Below are 20,078 nucleotides of genomic sequence, written 5' to 3'. Positions count from 1 at the left end.
CACTTGTGTTAAATGCCTATCTTAGCCGACTTGACAGTACGTTATCACAGCATCCCCAACTCTAGCTAGTATTTGTTAACAAAACCAAATTGCACTTGACCCTAAAACGAAGCATGGCTATCAGTCAGGGTAGCTATGTTTCAACAAGATGGGTGTTACTTCTCTCCCTCTTACCATCTCCTGTCTGTAAGAACAGTGATGATAATAATCTTAACATTTGCTAGTTTAGACCAGAGCTGAATTCATTTAATATTTTAATATGTGGAATCTTAGTTTAGTGATTTAAGCAAAAATTCCAAACCATCTTTTTCCCTGCTCTGGTCAAAACTTATCTTCCCAAACAAGAAAATATGAGTCTCTATGGGGCCAGGTTATAGGGCAGACGTAAATCTGAGAGCTGCTGGGAGGACCAAGGGTGAACTGACCCTACAGTGAATATCCCCAGTTGGTTCAGAGCAGACTTAGGGCGAGTTGCATTTATCAGGTCTTCTCAGGTAGCTGCTGGCAAGACTCTGTACCAGGACTTCCTTGTGTCTAAACTTAGTCTTTCCTGGGACCAGTGTAAATTCACTTCTCCCAAGGGACTCAGCCAGGTTTTCAAGCCTGGCAGGCCCAGCCCTGGGGTAGGATGAGAGGTAAAGGCAGCACCTTAGGCCTCTTACCCTTTTAAAACAGGTACAAGGTAAGTACTAGCTGCTTATTTTTGAACATTTAGGAAGACAAGTATCCTAGAATCTGTGGCTTTAGTTTAAGATCCCATAGCCTCTTTTTTTTTTTTTTTTTTTGCAACACTTTCAAGCCCAGGACTGAGCCACCAGCAAATAAACCCCAAGTAACCTCAATACCGGTTAATAAGATTAAGTGCTTGCTCTGCAGGCTCCCCTGCCCCTCCTTGTCCGGTATCTTTAATGCTAGGCCAGCAGGTTTGCAGCTTAGCCAGGAGCTGGGGGTGAGGCGGGGGGGCCAAGACAATTAGGGCCTCTGACCTACTACTGGATAAGAACATGGCTCCTGAGGACAGTGCAGCCAGCAGCACTGTATGTTAGGAACAGGAATGTGGCGGTGGGGGGTGGGGACAGTATATAAGTCAGGGAGAGAGGGGATGCCTTCCAGGTCCTCAGTGGACAAGAGGCTGGCTTGAAGGGAGGAAACATCAGTCCTTAACTCCTGATGGTATGCTTTGTCCTCCCAAACAATGGATGAGTATAAACAGCAAAGTCAGAGAATGTTGTGCAAAGATGGTATACAGTAGGTTAAGATTAAAGGAGCAACTCCCAGCTATTTACCCAAGGGGAATGGAAACGTAGGTCCACACAAAAACCTGTGCATTAATGTTTGCACTTTTTTCATATCACCAAAAACCACCCAAATGTCCTTCACACCTGGTAACTGCATAAACATCTGCACAACGGAACGCGGCTCAGCAACCAAAAGGAACACGGATGATTCTCCAATGCATTAGTCTTCTTAGTGAGAGAAGCCAGTCTCAAAAGGCTACATGTGATATATATTTATACAACATTCTGGAAGAGGCAAAACAAAGGGACAGATTAGTGGTTGCCCAGGGTGAGGGTGGGGGAAGAAGGGGACCACAAAGGGAACTGAGGGAGCTTCGTGGGGAGATAGGACTGTTCTATTTGATTGCAGTGTTTGTTAAACAACTGTATGCATTTGTTAAAATGCGTTAACTGTCCAGTAAAAATTAGGGTGAATTTTACTATGTGTAAAATAAACCTTAGTAAACTTGACTTAAAAAAACAAGAGTAAGGACAGAGCAAGGAAAGTGTCAGAGGGCTTAATGAGTCAGAGGTGTAATGCTAACATCAGGACCAGGGAAGGGAGTAAGCCGGGAGTAGCATGAAAGGCCGGGAGATAGGGAAAGCACATGGAAACCTTGCTTTCTTAGTTTATACCTTCTATTTTAAGATGATTTTGAAAAGCACAGCAGAGCTCTTATAAGCAATAACTCTCCTGTAAATAAAGGATATAGTTTCCTTCTTACATGTGTCTCTCATAAGCACAGAGTATCTGAGGAGTGTGTAAGAACAAGGACCTGGAGATTACCAGGGAAGAAAGAGCAAGAAGAGTATAAACCTGGAGACAGGTCTTGTTGCTGGGAGGGACTTTGAGTGCTCTGTTACCCCAGTGATTTGAGGTCCAAAATGGTTCAGAAGGTCACGAGCTGTCATAGCCAATGAATATGAAGATTAATCAGCTGAAATGATGACCCAGCTATTTCTGGGAAGGTCAAGATGGTTTGGCTAATGGCCATAATTGACACTAATAATATAAGCATCTTAATTTTCAAGCTAATACAGATGTCCCACTTTACTTGTAGCAAGGTGACACGGGGAACATTTCCATGGCACTTAAATGTGTGAAACAAAATGGAAAGAAAATGTAGGCAGACCCAAAGTAATGTCAACACCTAAAGCATTTATTTGGATATCTTTAAACTTTTTACATATGATACATTCCAAATTATACAAGTTGTCCACAGATATTAAAGTTATAGCCAATTTATTAAACAGATATGATTTTCCCTGATATGGAAAGCATGTTATATAAACATTTCTACAATAAAAATACATGCGGAACAAATCATAAAAACTAAGATGATTCATTAGGTAGGGAAGACAATTAGCTTAATGATGCACACACTAGAAGATAAAGGGGGTACGTGTGTTGCTATTTCATAGAAGTTCATCTTCTCTCAGATTCCCCGACATTTTCAGAGAATGAAATCCAGGGACACCCTCTGCTAACAATGGATTTCTATGAAGTCATTCCTGAAAGCCAGAGTATTGCTATGATTTGGGGAAATGTTTATAATCCATTTACAGAGGGAGAAACCTGGTCCTATTTTAAATTTAAGCTTGGTGAACATATGGAGAAAAGCCAAAAGAAGCTGGCTTAAAAGCTAAAGAAATGGGGATGTGACAAAGGTCAAAATAAACATTAAAATCATAATGCCATTAACAGCCCCAGGTCTTATGAATAGAAGAAAGGCCAGAAAAAGGGGTAGAGTGCTGGGTTCTAATTTGAATTTTCTTCCTGTTGGTCCTCCTCTCAGCTGGTGAGCCAGTCCTGAGCAAGAAGGGCTAAGGTCATCCTTTCAGAGGAGGGGGGTCCTGTCACACACTACCTTTGAGAAGCAGCAGTGAATGTGGCTTTTGCATTTCCACTTATTTTAGCCAAAAGTCTGGATTTCCGACCTTCCTCCTGGGTTTATTGCAGGGTATGCAAAGCTGAGTGGAAGAGAACTTTTAGATGCAGTTCAAAAAAACAGAGTGAAAGGGTTACTCGCATTGGCTAAAAAAAATCCAAGAGCTTATTATTCATTTGTCCCTTAGCCCCACCTTAGAGAGGCTCAGAATTTATTCCTCCACTAAATCTGCAATCACTGTGTGGTATGTAACAGTTAAAAGCTATTTTACTAAGCGGCTATCATTCTAGGAAGGCACCTCTTAGTAAGAACAATAATGTTTAAAAATAATAAAAAGCCTGGGCACACAGGCTGTCCCAGGAATGTACTAAGTGAGTCAGCAGGTAAACAGCCATTCATCTAGTCCAGGAAATGCTGGAAGGGGTAGGAGAACCTCAAAACACCGAGTTCTCATTTTTTCTGCTAGTGTTTGATATTAGATGCATACCATTCCTCAGTTTAGTCTTAGAAACGGGAATATACTGTTTGAAAAACTAGGATACTCAAAGTTTTCAAAAAGCCCTTTAAAATGAGTTTTTCCCTCAAAGCCAAAAGTCTTGCAAAAAAAATAAAAAATAAAAAAATAAAAATCCAACTTCTATAGCCCTGAAAACCACCAGCATATGAAGCAACCAGGCTCTCCCCCTCATCCCGCAGGCTCCTCCTGCACATGTGCCCCAACCCGCTCATAGCCAATGGAGACTAGGGATAGCCGCTTTCACAATCCACTGCTTTGCTCTTAGAGGTAGGGTCCTGCCAGCAGAGGGGACAGCAACCCAGTCCCAGGGTTGAGAGTCATTGAAAGGGACCAGGAAGTGTGACTCCAGCAGACCACAGACACTGTTTCCTGCTGCTGTCGAATCGGCTTCAGGCCTGGAGTTCCTTGTGATCAGTAACGTACGTAACATGGCTCAGACTACTGGGAACGGTCAAACATAGTCAGATGCCCACAAAGGGGCTGTGCTCAGCCTGGGAAGAGAAGCTCCTCGCTGGATCCTAAAACTCAAGCAGTTACGTTTGAGGGGCACAGCAAATGGTGCAAGAAAATCCACTGATGGGAGATGATTTTCACGAGTCCCCCAGAAACTATGAAAACAAAACTGGGAAGAAAAGCTTAAATAGAGAATTTATTTCCTATTCTTTCTTGAAAAGCCAACTGGGTTACAAAAATCCAAGTTTATGTTTTTGGTAGTGAAGTAATTATAAATGTTGCCAGTCAATGCCAACCAGTGTCTGATTTGCTTCCTGTGCATGTCCAATTTCCTCCGTGATACTGTGCTGGTGCCAAAGCTTCTGAATCTTCTTAAATCGCTCTTTGCACAAATGTAAAGGATTTCCCCGTCTAGAAGGAAGACGCATGTCACTCAGGATGCATTCTGTTTATTCATCTATTATGCCCCAACCTTTCCTGATTTAGGAACAGTTACAAGTGACTGGTTTAAGATCCTCTGCAAAATTCCTGTTCGGCACGAGACCGTAGCTATTAACACATTAGCTCTGAAGGCTGGCTAGGAGCAGCTGAAGGGAGTAAGTGCTGAAAAGAAGAGGAAAATGTATACGAGCTACACTTACTCAGACTGCGGTGAGGGAAGAGAGGGTAAGGTTGAGGAGGAGGGCCTGGGTGGAGAGGTTAAAACTACCCATTCATTGTTCACTTCGTTGGTAAAATATAAGAAAGAAGGGAGGAGGCAGAGGAGAGGATGCAAGGAAAATTGCAGGGGTAAAAATGTTCCCCAGAGTGCTGTCTTTCAGCCACAAAGTAGAAGCAAAGCAGCCAAATGTGAACAACTTCCGGGTCTAATTTAATAAAAAAAGAAAAAAAAGGGGGTTTTGGTAAGTTCACGCTGGTGGACTTTGCTCTTGATTCAGAGCACATCAATCCTCTTAGTCTCTAACCAGGGCTCTTCCTCCTAAGAGCCCACAACTCCTCAGGGCAATGGGAGAACCATTACCAGGTGGTATATGCGGGTAACCTTGCAGCCCAGCTCCTGGGGCAGCCCCCTACTTATCCTGCCTTGGTTTCCAGGTCTTCTTTTTCTGTTCCCCAAGGCTTCTATCTAGGTTAAAACTTTCACCTCCTCTGGGCAAAGAGATGGTCTAAAAGAAGTAACAGTGCTTGAGGGAACTGCTGTTAGCATTTTCTCATGATATAACAGAAGCAAGCAGAGTAGAAGTGATTAAGCCTCAAATACTGTTGTATTGCTCTATACGTTCTAAATCTCTGTTCCCAGACTCTTAATAAGTAAGCACATCTCTCTCTTTTTTTTAAAGTAGGCTCCATGCCCAATGTGGGGCTTGAACTCACGATCCTGTAGATCAAGAGCTGCATACTCCAGTGACTGAGCCAGCCAGGCGCCCCAAGCACATCTCTTATCAATTAAGATTTGCTCTTTTACATCATCTGAACAGCACTGGGTCTCCTCATACAAAGCAACACAAATCACAACAGGCTATCCCTGCGGTGTTCTGATGCTGTGGATGCCACGTGGCAATTTCAATGGTTCTCTGGAGTGATAAATGGAAAAAAAATTGCACTCTCTCCAATTCCTTTCCCTTATCTGTCCTGATGGCCCTCATGACTTTTTTTTTAAAGATTTTTTTTTTTTTAATTTTATTTATTTGACGGACAGCGAAGACAGCAAGAGAGGGAACACAAGCAGGGGGAGTGGGAGAGGGAGAAGCAGGCTTCCCGCTGAGCAGGGGGCCCAATGCGGGGCTCGATCCCAGGACCCTGGGATCATGACCTGAACCGAAGGCAGATGCTTAACAACTGAGCCACCCAGGCGCCCCCATCATGACATTTTAAAAAAATATTTTATTTATTTGAGAGAGGAGAGAGAGACAGAGACTACAAACAGGCGGAGGGGCAGAAGGACAAGCAGACTCCCCGCTGAGCGGGGCTCGATCCCAGGACCCTGAGATCATGACCTGAGCAGAGGTCAGATGCTTAACCAACTAAGCAACCCAGGCGCCCCCACTCATGACATTCTGAGGGCTGGGAAAGAGAATGCCCAACGAGGCAGTCAGGGTGCCCTTCTTGGAAGAGTCCATCTCTGCCACAACAGAAGCTCTACAGCCTCCAGGCTGTTAGCAGGTAGGCCTCACTCAGGCTGATCATATTCACTGTGTATTGAAAGCTCTGAAGGCCCAGGGTCAGCCAACCCAGCACCCCCAGGATGGGCCCTTACCTGAGTCCTTGGTCAGTCTCCCCATAGTCATCAAGGTAAGGAGGAGAATAAAAACAGCCTTTGGTTTTGCCAGCTAAAAATAGCACCTGACATTCCCGCACTCTGTAGAGAGACCATTTATACATTATAGATTAGTAACTGATGTTTGGGTTCAGTTCCTAATGGACTGAAGTCTTATAAAAAAATAAACACCAGTGTTAGAAGAAACAGCATTTATAGCAGAGACACTTCAAGTATCAATACATCTGCCCAAGTTTTAAAAATAACTAAAATGATTGAATTGTAACCAATAATGATTGCATTGTAAATCAATATAGCGAGGAAGAGGAACATTCTGGATTAGGAATCAATGGCTCATGTAATACTAGCATTTAAAAAATTATGAAGTGTGAGATAGTTAACTTTTTTAAGATTTATTCATTTGAGAGAGACAGAGACAGAGAAGCTGGGGGAGAGGCAGAGGGAGAGAGAAAAGCAGATTCCCTGCTGAGCTGGGAGACCGACGGGGGGTTTGATCCCAGAACTGGAGATCATGACCTGAACCGAAGGCAGAGACTTAACCATCTGAGCTATCCAGGCACCCCAATAGTTAACTTCTAAACATAAAATAGTTACTGATATTTTATCCATTATTATGAGGAAATTGTTCATTTTAAAAAAATGTACAAAAACATCCTGAATTAGGTTGATTTGAAACACAAAGCAACACTGTATATGACTGAAAGGATTTTGAAATATGTGAGACAAGAGAAACTGCTTTATTTCTCCTAAGGGCTATTTAAAAATGTGTCTCCTGATCCCTTTGAGAGGTTTGCCTGACCTTTTTTGGGTATTAATAATTTGGTTCATTTCAACATTTATTGAGAACATGTCATATACAAGAAAATTGTCAGGTGCAGGGGACTAAGGTACCTAAGATATAGACCTAATTTATGCCTCAGGGGAGCTCAAACTCCTATCACTTCTCTCCTTCAAACCCTGAACTGAGTTCTATCTCACTCAGAGATGTGACCAGGACATAGCAGGCCCCAGGACAACCCCTCGTGCACGCCACTCCAGTGACATGAGCCTCACTGCTGTTTCTCGAACATTTTACAATTGCTGTTCCCTGCCCAGAGTGTTCTCCCCACTTCTTTCAGTGTTTATTCAAAAGTCACCTTCTTGGTTCCCTAACTAAAATCCAACTCCCCATCTGCCATCTCATACTCCTCTCCCTGCTTTATTTTTTCTCCTTTGGGTGTATCACTTTCTAAATTCTTATCAGCCTTGTTTGTTTTTTAATCTCCCACACTAGAAAATGAGCTCCACAAAGGTAGAGATTTTTGTCTACTTTGTTGACTACTGTATTCTCAAAGCAGTCACTATTAAGTATTTGTGGTATGCTGTCCAATATATATACAACCATAGTTGACCCTAGAACACAGCAATTAGAGGTGCTGGCCCATCTCCCCCACCACCCCTGTGCTGTTGAATATCTGCATATAACTTCTGACTTCCCCCAAATTTAACTACTAATAGCTCACTGTTGACTGGAAGTTTTACCGATAACAGACAATTGATTACCACACATTTCGCATGTTTTATGTATTATGTACTGTATTCTTATAATAAAGCAAGCTAGAGAAAAGTGTTATTAAGAAACTCAAAAGGAAGAGAAAATACATTTGCAGTACTGTATTTATTGAAAAAAATCTACGTATGAGTGGACTTGCATATGGTTCCAAACCGTGTTATTCAAGGGTCAACGGCATACATATCAGCCAGTGATATGTACGGATCCCAAACCATAAGGATACAACAAAAGAAGTAATTTTGACTGGATCTGGGCAGAAAATCAAGGACAACTGGAAGTTTCACATTAGAATGAGGCACAAAGAAAGTAGAACTGAACTGTCACGGAGGTGGGAAGGATGACAATGGAAGAAGCAGAAAAGAGACAGCATGAGCCAGACGTGAGATGTGAGGAGACAAGGGTCCCCTGCTCCTTGAATGAATAAAAGGAGAACAGCAGTCTCAAATTTCTTTGCAACATAGTAGTTTCTCGTGCTATCCCTCAACATGCATATACCATGGCAGATGCAAAGTAAAAAGCTCTGTTCAGGGCCTTACCTGAGGAAGATGCCCACCCCAGAACCACAGGAGTAGGTGTGAGCTGTGCAGGCTCCCACGTCTTCCCCTTCCAGTTCAGTCTGACAGCAGTAGCTCTGCGAGCACAGCAGAGTTCCACACACAAGGCACAGAGTGGGGGCTCTGCTCTTATCACCACCTGATTTGGGGCACCTCCACGGGACAAAAAAAGGTCAAGTCATTGCTCTAAAAAGAGCTGACGGTGGTGAGCCACCCTGGAAAAAATTCTGCAACATCACGTAGAGTTGAAGATGCTTACATCCTATGGCCCAGACAAATTTACTTCTAGAATTGGGAACATCTCACACAAACACCATACTGGAAATATTCAATCAACAACAGGAGAAGAGGTAAATTAAAATCAATAGGAGAAAAAAAGTAAATTCTGCTCTCACGTGGTGAAATACTACACAAGGTGAAGACTGATGAATTAACAGTTACGTATGATGAATGTATAAAAAAAACCCTGACAAACAGTGCTGAGTGCAAGAAACTGTAGAATATGTGCAGTAGAGTGCCATTTTAAAGCTTAAAACAGGCAAAATATGCTGCTTGGGAATAAAACATTTGTTGCTAACGTGTAAATGCAGAGGAAGTTTGATAGTTTGTGTAGAGCAGAGGGTCTCTGCAGGGGGAGGAGGAGGGCGCATCAGAGAAGAGGTACACAGGGCAGCTCAACTGCCTCGGTAAGGTTCCAGGTTTTACACTACCGATTATTCTTACGCAGTTTCTATGTCAAACATTTACAAATACTACTAAGGGCTCTTATTACTTTAAACTGCAAATGGTTATTTAGATAACCTGTAATGAGTCAAATTTGTCACCCGTCAGCCTGTTTCCCATACCTTATTCTGAAGCATGCTGGAATGGTGCTGTTACAAGATGGGCAGTGAAAAACACTATCGAAGTTCTAACTGCCCCACCCAAACAAAATGGAACAAAAACAACGTCCCTTCAATTCTGTATAGAGCAGTGAATGCTTCCAGGGGTAAGAAATGCTCAACACTTGAATATCAGAACTTACGAGAAATTAGATGCTTGATTAATGAGGCTGCTGTAATCCTCTGGAAGGTCTATTAATTTGTTGGATTCTCTTGGATAGCTAAAACAAAACAAAACAAACCAACAAACAAAAAACCACATAGAAAACCAGTTAGTTAGAAGTCATATTATAAAAATGACAGGTAACTCTTAGTTAAAACAAATAAAGGAAGACTGAATCTGAGTGACTGGGTATTATCACAGTGGTAAAAGAAGCCACAGTAAGAGATTAAAAAGGCACTTTTTTTTTTTTTAAGATGCATTATCTTTATTATTTTAAAATTTTTTAGGTAAGCTCTACGCCCAACATGGGGCTTAAACTCACAACCCCAAGATCAAGAGTCCCATGTTCTCCCACTGAGCCAGCCAGGCGTCCCTAAAAAGGCACTCTTAAATAACACAGGGCCCTAGGGCTTACATTTTCACTTGAAAAGCTCAGAATACATTATCAAGACAGTAGACAGTACTTAGTATCTGTCCCATTTAAGTCAAAATCTGGTAGCTCTGGGAAGAAGGGGAGATTCCTCCCTGGGCTTCTATGGAAAACAGTACAGTAATGGAGAGTCCAACCACACAACTCAGGATAAGACAGAAAAGATACACTTATTAAGGGTGAAATGAGTTGGGAGGAGAGAAGGCAGTAGAAGAACAGACAGATTTTCTTTAATTAGAGACACCAGGCCATGCTGATTCTGTGACAAGTTAATTCATATAAAATGCAGATCCAAATTCAACTGGTATGTGAGGATCTGTTTTCAGTGCTCACACATGCCCACCATGGGCTGTGTGATGTGGCCTGTCCCTACTTTCCCTGAGGCAGGGACACACAGCCAAGGGGGAGTGACTAAGACAGCAGATCTTTTTTTTTTTTTTTTTTAAAGATAGAGAGGGAGTGGGAAAGGGAATCCTAAGTAGGCTACAACGCCCAGTGTGTGAGTCCACCCGGGGGCTCGATCTCACAACCCTGAGATCATGACCTGAGCTGAAATCAAGAGTAAGACACTTAACTGACTGAGCCATCCAGGTGAGAAACAGGATTTGGTAGGTAAGTCCTGGTATTGTTTTTTAAGATTTTTTTTTTTAGAGATTTTATTTATTTATTTGACAGAGAGAGAACACAAGTAGGCAGAGAAGGCAGAGGGAGAAGCAGGCTTCCCATTGAGCAAGGAGCCTGATACGGGGCTTGGTCCCAGGACCCTGGGATCATGACCTGAGCCGAAGGCAGATGCTTAACTGACTGAGCCACCCAGGCGTCCCTAAGATTTTTTTATTTTTAAGTAATCTCTATACCTAATGAGGGGCCCAAACTCACAACATCAAGATTAAGAGTCACATGTTCTACTGACTGAGCCAGTCAGGCACCCCTAGGCCTGAGTATTTTTTAAAAGTTTCCAAAATTATTCTGATGTAGACCTCAAGTATAGAACTACTGTTCCACATGAGTTTTCCGACTGCAGAGTTGAACCATATGGAACTGGTGATATTCAACCACTTCTGACTTAAATTAACTGGAATTTCATATGGTTCAACTTAATAAAATTAGGGTGCTATCATTTCTAGATTTGGGACAGGATGTGTATAAAATCAAATAAATAGAACAGATAATCTCCTCTAGCCTTCTGAGTTTTATGGATGATGTATTTAGCAGAACCAAGGAGAGATTTAACAAATGAAATACATCTGTTATCACCAGGATAGCATACTTTCCTATGGAATCAGAATAGAGCTAATGTCAAAAAGAAGAAGAAAAAAAAAAAAGGCCATGATCTGATAATCACTGAAACTGAGTAACAGGAACGTGGAGCCTTATTATATGATTCTTCATACTTTTGGATAGTTTAAAATTTTCCATAATAGAAGGAAAAAAAACAGAGCTAAGAAAAATCTGGTAAAGAACCTACATTTTTAAAAAGCAAACTTTCCAAAACACAATAATTTTGTTATTTGTCTCCTCTGCCAAGAATAATGTACGTATATACTTATATTCATAATGCTTATTCTTTAGAAACTCTCATCGTTAGACTAAGAAAAAAGTATGAAGGCAAGATGTTCTTCCTCTTGGAATCACTGAATGCCTGGGAAGTCAATTTTAAAGGAATGGCACACTTACATCCTACTTCCTCCCTACCCTCCGCCCAACCAAATTTTTGATAATCTTTAACTTACCTTATAGCATCTCTTTCACCTTCTAGATATCTTTTAACTTCAATGTTATGACACCAACTTCAATGTAAATGGAGGAAAAAAAAACCAACAAAACTTAACTTTTGAAGGGTTAGAATAGAATTTTTTCCTCTCTATTTCTCTACCTAGTAAGAGAAAAACAAATCTTCTTGGCTTAATATATTTACCACATCAAAAGGAGGACCAAGACATATTTTGCTACAATTTTTAAATCAGAATTTTAAATCAGAAGAATAATCCTAAAAGCATACACTATTACCCCACTAATTTGGACACTCTGGAAAAACCAGTATGAATTAATGACAAGATCTTACTATTTAGAGCTAGAATACTCATTATAAAAAAACTTTTTTGTTTTTTAAAATATTTTTTTTTATTTGACAGAGAGAGACAGAGAGAGAGGGAACACAAGCAGGGGGAGTGAGAGAGGGAGAAGCAGGCTTCCTCGGAGCAGGGAGCCCGATGCGGACCTCAACCCCAGGACCCTGGGATCATGACCTGAGCTGAAGGCTGGCACTTAACCACCTGAGCAACCCAGGAGTCCCCCATTTAACCATTTTTAAGTGTATAGTTCTGTGGCTTTAAGTACATTCACACTGTTGGGCAACCCTCCCTACTATCCATCTCCAGAACTTTTTCAACTTATCCAAATGAAATTCTGTACTCATTAAACACTAACCCATTCCTCACTTCCCCCAGCCTCTGACAATCATTCTATTTTCTGTCTCTATGAATTTGACTACTCCAGATACCTCATGTAAATGGAAACATGTAATATTTATTCTTTTGTGACTGGCTTCTTTCACTTAGCATGTTTTCAAGCTTCATCCATGTTGTAGCAGGGGTCAGAACTTCCTTCCTTTTTAAGGCTGAATAGTATTTCACTGTATGTATATACTACATATTGTTTATCTACTCATCTGTTGCTGGACAGTTAAGTTGCTCCACCTTTTGGCTATTATGACTAATGCTGCTATGAACATGGTTGTACAAGTATCTATTTGAGTCCCTGATTTCAACTCTTCTGCAATATATACCTAGAAGTTGAATTGCTGGACCTTATGATAATTCTGTTTAAGGTTTTGAGGAACTGCCATACTATTTTCCAGACCAACTACCCTATTTTCTGTTCCTACCAGAATGCACACAGATTTCAATTTCTTGACATCCTCACCAACATATGTTATTATTGTCTGTCTTTTGATTACAGCCATCCTAATAGGTGTGAAGTAGTATCTCACCGTGGTTCTTGTTTTTTTTTTTTTAAAGATTTTATTTATTTGAGAGAGAGAGAATGAGAGACAGAGAGCACGAGAGGGAAGAGGGCAGAGGGAGAGAAGCAGACCCCCCGCTGAGCAGGGAGCCCGATGCGGGACTCGATCCCGGGACTCCAGGATCATGACCTGAACCGAAGGCAGTCGCTTAACCAACTGAGCCACCCAGGCGCCCTTATTTGTGTTTTCTTAACGACTAGTGATGTGAGCATGTTTTCACGTGCTTATTGGCCACTGTGTATCTTCTTTGGAGAAGTCCTTTGTTCCTTTTTTTTATTTATTTTTTTTAGATTTTATTTATTTTCTAGAGAGCGAGCGAGAGAGAAACAGCATGAGAAGGGAGAGGGTCAGAGGGAGAAGGAGGCTCCCCGCTGAGCCGGGAGCCCGATGTGGGACTCGATCCCAGGACCCTGGGATCATGACCTGAGCCGAAGACAGACGCTTAACCATCTGAGCCACCCAGGCGCCCAGTCCTTTGTTCCTTTTTAAATGGATGGTTGCTTTTTTGTTGAGATATAAGAATTCTGGCCATATATTTATACATTCTGAATATTAATCCCTTATCAGATACATGATTTGCAATTATTTCCCCCATTCTGTGGGCAAAAGAGCCAAGTTTTAATCTTAACTAGCTTGATATGACTGACAAATAACTTTCTCTAGACTTCAATTTTCTCAAATATAAAGTGATGGTATTGGACTAGAAAACCCTCAAGGTTTTTCAGTCCCCAAAATTTATGGAACAGAGTCCTTAACAAGTAAGTTAATACGAGGAAATAAACATTCCTACCACTACGCTCCTTCCAAGCAAATCTGCTTATGCTATTCACTAGCTTAGCAAAAACTTTGCCACAAAGGTAAATTCTTAACTAAGAAGGTCTAATCCTTATAGGATGAATTACACAGATTGAATTCTGCCAGGCTCACTATCTGAGAATTACGTAATATGTGATAAACCTAAGTTTGCTTCTACAGAACTATTCAATACAATGGAATATATACAATATAATGGAAGAAAAGTGTATAATCATTACCTTTCAATCAGTAATTTTGTTATCTCATTATTTTCTTGAAAAAGGCAAATGAGGTTGTTTGGCAGGGAAAGGTAGTTACACAAATGTTCAAAATGGCTTGTTCCAGAAACTGCAAACGGAGAAGAGAAGAGTGATGCATGTAACAACTAAGAGTACATCCTGTAGGACAGTAAGCAATAGCAGAACTTAAAAGCATGATGAAAAAAATCTGGATTTACTAGATATGTAACTTTTTTTTTCTTTTAAGATTTTATTTATTTATTTGACAGTGAGAGAGGGAACACAAGCAGTGGGAGTGGGAGAGGGAGAAGCAGGCTCCCCGCAGAGCAAGGAGCCCGACGTGGGGATCTATCCCAGGATCCTGGGATCATGACCTGAGCCGAAGGCAGATGCTTAACGACTGAGCCACCCAGGCGCCCCGATATGTAACTCGTAGGAAGTTCACAAAAGGGCATGTGGAAGGGGTCCACAGAAAATGGCACAACTGAGAGCAGAACCAGGCAGCTCCCACACCAAACTGGTCACGATTTCTTTGTGTCTCAGTTTTACCATTTGAAAAATGGTGTAGCAGCCCAATCTCCTTCACTGGGGTTATGTGTGAACAAATACATGACAAAAATAACATGGGTACTCTGGAAAAGTATAAAGCAGTACAGAAATAGAAGATGATTTTATCATGAGAGATGGATTTAAGCACTACCTTTACTCATCACTGCAAATGATTAGGAAGTCTAGACTATTAGCTGAATGAAGGTGCCAGTCAAAAGACTTTGAGAGGGCAATCTCACCTGTGGGCACCCCTTGCCCTGTGCCAGTCACTATGAGGTACAGAGACAGTAAACTTTAAGTCTGCCTTGATACTACACTTTTATGAAATGAGTTGAAACAGAACATAGAAAATAACTGTTAAGTAGCAAATGAATTCCTACATTAAAATCATATATATGCAATTATTGGTATTCTGAACATTAATACCACACATTTCAAGTTAACTGACCTTGTGAGTTTTCACCTTTTATTATCTGAAGAACCCAGTTTATGAATAACATATAATTGAACATTCTAACTCTGAAAGTAAACCTAGTATGTTTTTGTACATAAAAGCAGTACATTTACTGAGAGCCAAATAAAATCAGACATATATACATAAATATGTATTTTTATTCTGTAATTGTGTACATCACCACAGTCAATTAGCTATGTTCTAAGTTTTTTTTTGGTGGGGGTGTGCCCATGTTGGGGGGGGGGGCGGAGGGGCAGAGAGAGAGGGAGAGAGAATCTTAAGCAGGCTCCACACCCAGCACAAAGCTCGACACAGGGTTTGATCTCCTGACACTGAGATCATGACCTGAGTCGAAATGCAAAGTTGGATGCTTAACCGACTGAGCCAACCAGGTGCCCCCTAAGCTTTCATTTTTACAAGTCACTTTAATTATACACTGCTGGAGTGAAAGACTACATACATTTCCTACATTTTGAAAGAAATCAGAAATTACCTTGAATTTCAGGTGGGGAGGGAACTCCATTTAAGTAGTGAAAAAACAAAGCAGAACACTTCAGGAAAGGCATGATTCCATTTCTGACATTCCTCCACAGATGCCAGCCAGATGGTGTTTCTTTCAAGGAACTAAAAAGAGAAAAATGATAACTGGGAAATCTAATGAGGAAAGGTCATTGTAATTATAGCACAGCGTGAAAACAGGGACAACTGCTATTTGGAATCAGTCGCACGAGGCTTAAAAGGAGTGGGCAGCCCCATTATGGGATGTCAGGCATAAATGGTGCTATAGCCATCAATGCTGTTACTAAAATATATAAAAGTAATATAGCTATATAAAGAAAAAATTCGGAAAATAAAAAACTCCCACTATTCTAGAAATTTTTATCAGCACTACTATTCTAGCTATTTCTATTTCACACTCCTCTATGTCTTACATAGTTATAGTTCTAACATATGAAATATAAACTTGTTTTTCAGAACATCATAAAACATAAGTTTTATCAGAACTGTAATATTCTGGAATACATCAATCATAATTCAGCAAATTATTCCCCTATAAGCAAACACTGTGATTGGTTTAAATTCTTTGCTAATATAAACAATATCACAGTGTACATCTTTATGCCAGTAGGTTTTTCTATATGTTGAATTACTTTATTAGCGTGCATTCTCAGAAATGGGATAACTCAAAGAATAAACATTATGGTTCTTGACGTACACTGTTAAAAAACTAAGTGAAACTGCTGTACCAAATCGAAATGACTCCAACAATATGTGGAATTCTAATAACTTCCTTGCACTCCATCCAGTCCTGGATATTACCTTAAAAATATATTATGCTGACTTAATTTGCATTTTAAAATTCCTAGTGAGACAACATATATTTAATTAATTTATTTATTTTTTAAAGATTTTATTTATTTTTTTTGACAGAGACACAGCGAGAGAGGGAACACAAGCAGGGTGAGTGGGAGAGGCAGAGAGAGAAGCAGGCTTCCCGCTGAGCAGGGAGCCCGATGCGGGGCTTGATCCCAGGACACCGGGATCATGACCTGAGCCGAAGGCAGACGCTTAACGACTGAGCCACTCAGGCGCCCCGAGACAACATATATTTTAGAATAGTACTTTTCAATTTTAGTCTATGTGCTGCCAAAGCGAGCACTAGAACAGTACTTTTCAAAGTAAGTTCCATATTTTCACTAGTCCGTGACAAATCCTCTGAGCAAAATAAAGGTTCCATGGCCAAATACACATGGGAAGCTCCATATATTACTCCTTTCTCAGATTTCCAATCATGTTAGTATATTAAAATTAAAGGAGTCCTGTGGATCACTACTTCATCTTCTCTTTTAAACATGTCAACAGGCAGCAATTTCCCTTTTTCAACAAAAGAATTCCTTTCTCATGCTATCACCCACTAATATTTGGGGAACTGTGATGATGTAAAGATTATGATCTCACCTTCCTGTGTACTGCTGAAGTGTTTTATACAAAGCAAGAACTGCTAATTCTTCTTCACCAGCAGGATTTTCTTGATCCATGCCATTCTCTTCTGAAAGATGTGGAAATATTAGTATCCCATATTTGCTTTTGGATTAATGACCACATCATTTAAGTGCTCAAATAGATTCCTATATTTGCACATATCTGAAAATATCCCCACGAAATACAAAGAACTTTAACCCCCAGCTGTGAGCACAGTGCCAATCTCCATCATAACAAGAAGCCAGCAGGCTTTAAGAAAATCAGCTAAATATACTTATATTCTATGGTACTCAACTATTATTGAACTTATGAAATATAAAATAAGTAAAAACATTCACATTGCTAGGGGATTTTACTAGAAGAAATTGGTTTCAAAACTTTCCACATGAGGATGAACAGAAAAAAGAAGTGGCCTAATTATAATTTATGCATTATTCTTGTCTAGGCACCTCTTCCTCTTTTTTTTTTAAAGATTTTATTTATTAGAGAGAGAGAGACAGAGCACAAGGGGGAGCGGTAGGCAGAGGGAGAAACAGACTCCCTGCTGAGCAAGAAGCCCGATGTAGGGCTGGATCCCAGGACCCTGGGATCATGACCTGAGCCGAAGGCAGACGCTTAACCGACTGAGCCACCCAGCATCCCATCTCTTACTTTTTTTTTTTAAAACAGAGAAAACTCAAGTACTTCGCCCTTCAAAAAGCTGAAAAAAAAGGAGTTACCTGTACATGAGGTAAGTAAGATCTGTACGACATGTGCCATAGTAACCAGATGGAAAATGTGAAGGTCTCCAGTGCCAAGGCTGATCCCAGAAAAATCCTGACACTGCAACGCAGGGGAAGCGAGCACCAAGCCCACCTAGATACCAAATGCCAAGGGTCAGACAGGTCACCTTTCCTTCCACAGCTGAAGACATTTCCAGTTTCTTAACACGATCCCCTTCTGAGCTCAGCCCCTCCCCTTCAGAAATCTTTGTTCTTAAAGGGCACATGCTAGAAATTCCACCGGGATTGGCTAAATGAAATGACTTACGGCCTAATGGAGTCTGCATAAGTACTATCATTTCATATGTCCAGTGACTCCCTAATACACCTTATTGTTAGTAATAAAAGATAACACTTGAAATCTTCCTAGGGAGTGAGCAGTGGAAAAAAAAACCCATGGATTTTGGACACACAAAAATCTAGGTATGAATCCCAGTTCCTTTTATGGGCTTTTTAGATAAGTTAACACCTTTGAGCCTCAGTTTTCCTGCTGGTAAACTAGACCTAATATATATGTATGTTTTTCATACCTCAGTGTAGTAAGGATATAAGGGCTAACTGAGAATGGATGTGAAAGCAGTGAGGTGCACAATAAATGCAAGCTTGCTTGTGAGCCTCCTGCTGCCTGTCCAGTGGGACTAGTGGTGGTGGTCTTTATAGGAGTCCCAGAATCAGTAACAATGGCTAACATTTACTAGGGATATGGTGCTCTAAGCTCTTTACACTGCTTGTTCCACTGAATTCTGACACAATCATATGGGATAGGGACTAACCAACTTAAAGGTTCAGAATCCGATGCCCAAAGAGGTTAAGGGGACAGCACGTGGGATTGCTATGTGTGGTGGTGCACTCAGTGTCCCGTGTAAGGGGACTCAGCTGATGTGTGGCTGAAGGTTAGCCACCCACTGCCTGGCCAGTGCTGTGTCCTGGCACTAGAATGCACCTGCTCAGAAGACAAACCTTTCCTTAAATCATAGAAAAGGGCTGTCTGTTGCTAAGTAAGGTGACCACAGGGTCTATCTGTCCCAAAGCACTGTATGGGTCAGCAGCAGCCCTTATATTACTAATGTTATTTCTACTTCTTTATGGGTAAAAAATGCAAAGAGGCTAAATTACTGACCTCAGTCACAAAGCAAAATAAGAGAGGTCAAGCCTCTCAACTATATTCCTTAACATTTTCTTCTCTGAGGCTCTTGGGAAAAGAATTATACTCAGAAGTATTAAGAACAGATGACAACTCCTGTTTGCCTTTACACTCACCAACTCTAAGATAGTTATTAGATATAGATATAGTAAGATAAAGAGAATTTCAAACACAAATCACAAGATACTCACCAACAAATGAAACATGTCAATATCTAATATGCATGGAAGGTCTCCATGGTTGTCATCTGGTACTAATGCTAAATAGTTAAAGAAAAATGCATTAGCACATCTCATATGCCAACCTAAGTATTAAATTACTTTAAAAATGCATACACCCTAGTTTAAATGTATTTTTTGTAAGATACATATTAATTTTTAAGCTAGAAGCTGCACATCAACAGTACTACCAAAATATTTTTCCTAATGGAGAGAAGTTGCACCACTAAGAACAAAATCACAGAAGATGAGAAATTACCATATATGGTACTAACGTGTTCACACTCACATGCAAAAAGTTTACGGAAGTGTCCTTGCACCACTGAAAGCGATGCCACCGTCCAATGTGCTGCAGCAAATCTCGTTAGTGACCTCAGACAGTCATCCTGAAATAAAGAGACTGATGCAATGAACAAAGAAGCCAGCTTATGTATAAAAGGTACATTTGATCCTTGAACAACATGGGGGTTGGGGGAGTGGAGGCCCTCCCCACCCACAGTTGAAAATCTGCATATAACTTTTCACTCCTCCAAAACTTAATAGTCTATTGCTGACTAGAAGCCTTACTGATAACATAAACAGTTGATTAACACATTTTTGTATATGTATTATACACTGTATTCTTACAATAAAAGAAGCTAGAAAAAAGAAAATAGTAAGAAAATCATGGGGAAGAGAAAATACATTTATGGCACTGTACACACACACACACACACACACCCATGTGTAAGTGAACCCGTTCAGTTCAAACCCATGTTGTTCAAGGGTCAACTGTAGTTCTGTCCTTTCAGGAATCCTAGTTCAAAGCACAGCTAGTCAAAGCAAAGCTGGATGCATATGATATCTCTCTTGGATCTTTCTAGGTGGTATGGAACTGAATCCGTCATATCTGTAATGACATGTCTCTAACATGGAA

General features: G+C 40.7%; 1 protein-coding gene across 4 annotated transcripts in view; it reads right to left on the bottom strand.

Annotated features, from left to right (window-relative positions):
* Positions 1-2,416: 2,416 nt before the first annotated feature.
* Positions 2,417-20,078, bottom strand: part of UBR2 (ubiquitin protein ligase E3 component n-recognin 2) — a 117,707-nt gene continuing 100,045 nt past the window's right edge. For all 4 annotated transcript variants that reach the window (XM_034991123.1, XM_034991122.1, XM_034991125.1 and 1 more), the window contains 11 exons: positions 19,452-19,548; positions 19,136-19,203; positions 17,759-17,894; positions 17,016-17,106; positions 15,550-15,680; positions 14,054-14,162; positions 11,728-11,784; positions 9,545-9,622; positions 8,503-8,673; positions 6,394-6,495; positions 2,417-4,547 (listed from right to left, as the gene is read on the bottom strand). In XM_034991123.1, the coding sequence (XP_034847014.1) occupies positions 4,406-4,547; positions 6,394-6,495; positions 8,503-8,673; positions 9,545-9,622; positions 11,728-11,784; positions 14,054-14,162; positions 15,550-15,680; positions 17,016-17,106; positions 17,759-17,894; positions 19,136-19,203; positions 19,452-19,548 (1,182 nt within the window). In that variant the 3' untranslated portion in view covers positions 2,417-4,405. The remainder of the gene's footprint in view (positions 4,548-6,393; positions 6,496-8,502; positions 8,674-9,544; positions 9,623-11,727; positions 11,785-14,053; positions 14,163-15,549; positions 15,681-17,015; positions 17,107-17,758; positions 17,895-19,135; positions 19,204-19,451; positions 19,549-20,078) is intronic.

Source organism: Mirounga leonina, unplaced genomic scaffold (genome assembly GCF_011800145.1).
Source record: "Mirounga leonina isolate KUSES-001 unplaced genomic scaffold, KU_Mleo_1.0 Mir_53, whole genome shotgun sequence".
In the NCBI taxonomy this organism is placed as follows: Eukaryota; Metazoa; Chordata; class Mammalia; order Carnivora; family Phocidae; genus Mirounga; species Mirounga leonina.
The sequence above is the reverse complement of the archived record's forward strand: the minus strand, read 5'-3'. Positions and strand labels throughout refer to the sequence as shown.